This window comes from Oncorhynchus gorbuscha, unplaced genomic scaffold (genome assembly GCF_021184085.1).
Source record: "Oncorhynchus gorbuscha isolate QuinsamMale2020 ecotype Even-year unplaced genomic scaffold, OgorEven_v1.0 Un_scaffold_3185, whole genome shotgun sequence".
Classification (NCBI taxonomy): domain Eukaryota; kingdom Metazoa; phylum Chordata; class Actinopteri; order Salmoniformes; family Salmonidae; genus Oncorhynchus; species Oncorhynchus gorbuscha.
This window is the reverse complement of record NW_025747502.1, coordinates 45001-51567: the sequence shown is the minus strand read 5'-3', so window position 1 is coordinate 51567 and position 6567 is coordinate 45001. Positions and strand designations below refer to the sequence as shown.

Sequence of the window (6567 nt, the reverse complement as noted above, 5' to 3'; positions counted from 1 at the left end):
CTCTCTCTCTCTCTCTCTCTCTCTCTCTCTCTCTCTCTCTCTCTCTGTCTCTCTCTCTCTCCCCATCTCTCTCTCTCCCTCTCCCTGTCTCTCTTACCAGTAGCGTGTCACACCCCCCCACGATGCTGAGTCCCAGGCCCAAGTGTCCTTTACAGATCTCTATGGTGCTGTCAACGCCGGGTATTATGGGACAGCTCAGGAGGTCAGGGGTCAGAGCGGAGCCCGTTGGCCAATCAGATCGCCCGCTGGAGGAGGAGGAGGCGTTCCTGGCGGTGCCGACTGAGGAGTGGGGAGGAATGGGGGGATGGGAGGAAGAGACGTGGATGGAGGGATGGAGGGAGGAAGAGGAGAGAGAGATGGAGGGTGGAGGAAGGAAGAGGAGGAGTCCCCACCCATGGGTCCTTGAGTCATCTGCGCCAGAGCCACTTTATTCCTGATCAAAACAATAACACCTCTGTCAGACATCACAGTCGCCATCTTGGAAATATAATCTAGTAATTGGTGGTCACAGTTGATTAATTGGTCACCGTATTGACAACGAATAAATCCAAAATAGTTACTATATTTTTTGATTTTATTTGATATAAACTCTTCTACACGAAACGTCAACAAAAGGGAGCATCTCAACAGTATTGTCGTGTCGTGTCCCATTTACTGTGTGTGGTTCTATACTGTACCTGGTGAGGAGAATCTGGACTTTAGACGGAGCCCTGTTGAGGATGGCTGTAGCGTTCTGGTGACTACGACCATACAGGATCTGACCGTTGATCTACAACCAGGACATAATATATAATACTACACATTACTACTATACTGATGGTACTGTATGTTAGGGGACATAATATATAATACTATACATTACTACTATATCTGATGGTACTAATGTTAGGGGATAAGATATATAATACTATACATTAAATGTAATGTAATGGTACTGTATGTTAGGGGACATAATATATAATACTACACATTACTACTATATCTGATGGTACTGTATGTTAGGGGACATAATATATAATACTACACATTACTACTATACTGATGGTACTGTATGTTAGGGGACATAATATATAATACTACACATTACTACTATATGTGATGGTACTGTATGTTAGGGGACATAATATATAATACTACACATTACTACTATATCTGATGGTACTGTATGTTGGGGACATAATATATAATACTATACATTACTACTATACTGATGGTTCTGTATGTTAGGGGACATAATATATAATACTACACATTACTACTATACTGATGGTACTGTATGTTAGGGGCTGTGGTCCTCTACAACAGTGTTGAGGAATGGCTGTAGCGATCTGGTGACTACGACCATACAGGATCGAAGCATCGCGGAGTGCCTGGACACAGCCCTTAGCCGTGGTAGATTGGCCATATACCACAAACCCCCTGAGGTGCCTTATTGCTATTATAAACATCCTAAATATATGGGGGGTTGGTGGGATTTAATCATAGAGGTGGATAGAGGGTCCTTCTTTGTTTGTAAGTCGCTCTGGATAAGAGCGTCTGCTAAATGACTTAAATGTAATGTAATGTATCTATCCATCATAGAGGTGGATAGAGGGTCCTTCTTTGTATCGAGCCATCATAGAGGTGGATAGAGGGTCCTTCATTGTATCTAGCCATCATAGAGGTGGATAGAGGGTTCTGGCCATCATAGAGGTGGATAGAGGGTCCTTCATTGTATCTATCCATCATAGAGGTGGATAGAGGGTCCTTTGTATCTGGCTCATTGGATATCTATCCATCATAGAGGTGGATAGAGGGTCCTTCTTTGTATCTATCCATCATAGAGGTGGATAGAGGGTCCTTTGTATCTAGCCATCATAGAGGTGGATAGAGGGTCCTTCTTTGTATCTATCCATCATAGAGGTGGATAGAGGGTCCTTCTTTGTATCTATCCATCATAGAGGTGGATAGAGGGTCCTTCTTTGTATCTAGCCATCATAGAGGTGGATAGAGGGTCCTTCTTTGTATCTAGCCATAATAGAGGTGGATAGAGGGTCCTTCTTTGTATCTAGCCATAATAGAGGTGGATAGAGGGTCCTTCATTGTATCTGTGCCATCCTGTATTCTGTGACAGCATGGGCAGCTCCATTCACCGCTGTCTGCATTGAAACTTCTACGAGTCATTAAAACAAACTGAAAGAGGGGTAGTATACTGCCACCTGCAGTGTGGTGTCTCTTTCTCTAATCTCTCTCACACACACTGACTCACCTCCAGTAGCTCATCTCCCGCCCGTATCCGTCCGTCTCGCCCCGCCGCCCCCTGGGGGTCGACCCTGGCCACGTAGACACCGAGGTGGGTTCTGGAACCATCCCTGTCCTCCGTCAGGCTGAGACCCAGACCAGGAACCAGACCCTGTCCCGGGGCCTCGGTGCTCGTGACTCCACGGGGACTCTTCTCCAGTTCTATCATATGGAGCTCACCTGGAAGACCTCCATACCTGGACATCGTCCTCTCTGTGGGGGGGGGTGACGACGACGACAGAGAGGAAGCAGTAGAGAAAGAGAGAGAGAATGAAACACAAATGGATTGAAGTAGGAAATGAAGGCCGTGTTCACCTTCAGAGTCAACTGGTTATTCTGGTTCAATCCCCCCCTGTCAGTGTCTAGGAGACTAGTGGTTATTCTGGTTCAATCCCCTCCTGTCAGTGTCTAGGAGACTAGTGGTTATTCTGGTTCAATCCCCTCCTGTCAGTGGTTATTCTGGTTCAATCCCCTCCTGTCAGTGTCTAGGAGACTAGTGGTTATTCTGGTTCAATCCCCTCCTGTCAGTGTCTAGGAGACTAGTGGTTATTCTGGTTCAATCCCCTCCTGTCAGTGGTTATTCTGGTTCAATCCCCTCCTGTCAGTGTCTAGGAGACTAGTGGTTATTCTGGTTCAATCCCCCCCTGTCAGTGTCTAGGAGACTAGTGGTTATTCTGGTTCAATCCCCTCCTGTCAGTGTCTAGGAGACTAGTGGTTATTCTGGTTCAATCCCCTCCTGTCAGTGTCTAGGAGACTAGTGGTTATTCTGGTTCAATCCCCTCCTGTCAGTGTCTAGGAGACTAGTGGTTATTCTGGTTCAATCCCCTCCTGTCAGTGTCTAGGAGACTAGTGGTTATTCTGGTTCAATCCCCTCCTGTCAGTGTCTAGGAGACTAGTGGTTATTCTGGTTCAATCCCCTCCTGTCAGTGTCTAGGAGACTAGTGGTTATTCTGGTTCAATCCCCTCCTGTCAGTGTCTAGGAGACTAGTGGTTATTCTGGTTCAATCCCCTCCTGTCAGTGGTTATTCTGGTTCAGACTAGTGGTTATTCTGGTTCAATCCCCTCCTGTCAGTGGTTATTCTGGTTCAATCCCCCCTGTCAGTGTCTAGGAGACTAGTGGTTATTCTGGTTCAATCCCCTCCTGTCAGTGTCTAGGAGACTAGTGGTTATTCTGGTTCAATCCCCTCCTGTCAGTGGTTATTCTGGTTCAATCCCCTCCTGTCAGTGTCTAGGAGACTAGTGGTTATTCTGGTTCAATCCCCTCCTGTCAGTGTCTAGGAGACTAGTGGTTATTCTGGTTCAATCCCCTCCCCTAGAGGTGGTTATTCTGGTTCAATCCCCTCCTGTCAGTGTCTAGGAGACTAGTGGTTATTCTGGTTCAATCCCCTCCTGTCAGTGTCTAGGAGACTAGTGGTTATTCTGGTTCAATCCCCTCCTGTCAGTGGTTATTCTGGTTCAATCCCCTCCTGTCAGTGTCTAGGAGACTAGTGGTTATTCTGGTTCAATCCCCTCCTGTCAGTGTCTAGGAGACTAGTGGTTATTCTGGTTCAATCCCCTCCTGTCAGTGTCTAGGAGACTAGTGGTTATTCTGGTTCAATCCCCTCCTGTCAGTGTCTAGGAGACTAGTGGTTATTCTGGTTCAATCCCCTCCTGTCAGTGTCTAGGAGACTAGTGGTTATTCTGGTTCAATCCCCTCCTGTCAGTGTCTAGGAGACTAGTGGTTATTCTGGTTCAATCCCCTCCTGTCAGTGGTTATTCTGGTTCAATCCCCTCCTGTCAGTGGTTATTCTGGTTCAATCCCCTCCTGTCAGTGTCTAGGAGACTAGTGGTTATTCTGGTTCAATCCCCTCCTGTCAGTGTCTAGGAGACTAGTGGTTATTCTGGTTCAATCCCCCCCTGTCAGTGTCTAGGAGACTAGTGGTTATTCTGGTTTAATCCCCCCCTGTCAGTGTCTAGGAGACTAGTGGTTATTCTGGTTCAATCCCCTCCTGTCAGTGTCTAGAGGACTAGTGGTTATTCTGGTTCAATCCCCTCCTGTCAGAGTCTAGGAGACTAGTGGTTATTCTGGTTCAATCCCCTCCTGTCAGTGTCTAGGAGACTGGTTATTCTGGTTCAATCCCCCTGTCAGTGTCTAGGAGACTAGTGGTTATTCTGGTTCAATCCCCTCCTGTCAGTGTCTAGGAGACTAGTGGTTATTCTGGTTCAATCCCCTCCTGTCAGTGTCTAGGAGACTAGTGGTTATTCTGGTTCAATCCCCTCCTGTCAGTGTCTAGGAGACTAGTGGTTATTCTGGTTCAATCCCCTCCTGTCAGTGGTTATTCTGGTTCAATCCCCTCCTGTCAGTGTCTAGGAGACTAGTGGTTATTCTGGTTCAATCCCCTCCTGTCAGTGGTTATTCTGGTTCAATCCCCTCCTGTCAGTGTCTAGGAGACTAGTGGTTATTCTGGTTCAATCCCCTGTCAGTGTCTAGGAGACTAGTGGTTATTCTGGTTCAATCCCCTCCTGTCAGTGGTTATTCTGGTTCAATCCCCTCCTGTCAGTGTCTAGGAGACTAGTGGTTATTCTGGTTCAATCCCCTCCTGTCAGTGTCTAGGAGACTAGTGGTTATTCTGGTTCAATCCCCTCCTGTCAGTGTCTAGGAGACTTGGTTATTCTGGTTCAATCCCACTCCTGTCAGTGTCTAAACCTGGTTCAATCCCCTCCTGTCAGTGTCTAGGAGACTAGTGGTTATTCTGGTTCAATACCCTCCTGTCAGGTGTCTAGGAGACTAGTGGTTATTCTGGTTCAATCCCCTCCTGTCAGTGGTTATTCTGGTTCAATCCTCCTGTCAGTGTCTAGGGGACTAGTGGTTATTCTGGTTCAATCCCCTCCTGGTTATGTGAGTTATCAGACTCTGGTTCAATCCCCTCCTGTCAGTGGTTATTCTGGTTCAATCCCCTCCTGTCAGTGTCTGGAGACTAGTGGTTATTCTGGCAGGCCTATAATGATGTGTGTGTGTGTGTGTGTGGTGTGTGTGTGTGTGTGTGTGTGTGTGTGTGTGTGTGTGTGTGTGTGTGTGTGTGTGTGTGTAGTTCTGTGTGTGTGTGGTGTGTGTGTGCGTGCGTGATGTGTGTGCGTGCTGTGCGTGTGTGCGTGTGTGTGAAACCCACTCCAGCCGTCGTCTTCCGTGTCTCTCCGTGTGATTGGTGCAGAGACAGTTGTGGGGCTTCTCCAACCATCCTATTGGCTGTCGGCTGAAGACGCGGGGACAAAACAAACACACCCCATATAGACACACACATGTAGACAGGTCCGTATTGGTGGTAGTGAGAGGCAGTATATGGATACAGGGTATGTCTGTTTTAAAGGGTTCTGGTTAGGGGGGGTGGAAACACAGACTCACACACAGGTGTACAAACCTTAAAGGGAGTAGGGGTGAAGGGGTTGGCGGGGGAGAGACGAAGGAACAGACCACTGTGACTCTCTGGCATCTATATACAAGGCCACACAGGGAACACACACCACATACAGAGTACAGACTTATAAAGGTATAGTTCTGTCTCTATGAGGAAACACATACAGAGTACAGACTTATAAGGTATAGTTCTGTCTCTATGAGGAAAATACATACAGAGTACAGACTTATAAAGGTATAGTTCTGTCTCTATGAGGAAACACATACAGAGTACAGACTTATAAACGTATAGTTCTGTCTCTATGAGGAAAACACATGGGAATCAACAACACAGACTAGACGTGACACAACAACCTCATGACTACCAGCAACGCGTCTAAGTACAAAGAGCCGGATAGAATATGCACCTGTTTTAGCAATTGACAGCATCATTGATGTGCCCTCTAGCCAACTCTATGTTTTTAGTGAACAAAACATAGAGTTGCACAGCTGTTCTATATTCTGACATCAAATGCTATGGTACATAGATCCACATTTTACACAGAATATATATCTTATTCTAATACAACAAACAGAATGGGAAGACATGAGGAATTACAAACCCTGTTGTTCGGTGAGCCCCTGTGTGATGCTGAGGCTTGTCTCTCATGGTTGGAGAGCACAGGAGACGACTGCCGTGAAGAAGATATGAGAGAGAGAGAGAGAGAGAGAGAGAGAGAGAGAGTAGAGAGAGGAGAGAGATGAGAGAGAGAGAGAGAGAGAGAGAGGAGATGTGTTAGGTAGGTTTGGGGTGGAGGTATGTGTCCTCTGGAGACAGAGGACTGTAGGTGTGGTTACATGGTATCAGAGGACTGTATGTGTGTACATGGTATCAGAGGACTGTATGTGTGTAC

The 6567-nt window shown here is 46.6% G+C and overlaps 1 protein-coding gene across 1 annotated transcript in view; it reads right to left on the bottom strand.

Annotated features, from left to right (window-relative positions):
* Positions 1–5499: 5499 nt before the first annotated feature.
* Positions 5500–6567, bottom strand: part of LOC124027398 (protein scribble homolog) — a gene marked incomplete at its 5' end in the record, with an annotated part of 42240 nt that continues 41172 nt past the window's right edge. Inside the window, 3 exons of the mRNA XM_046339837.1 lie at positions 5500–5513; positions 5675–5750; positions 6277–6345. Coding sequence (XP_046195793.1) covers positions 5500–5513; positions 5675–5750; positions 6277–6345 — 159 coding nt within the window. The remainder of the gene's footprint in view (positions 5514–5674; positions 5751–6276; positions 6346–6567) is intronic.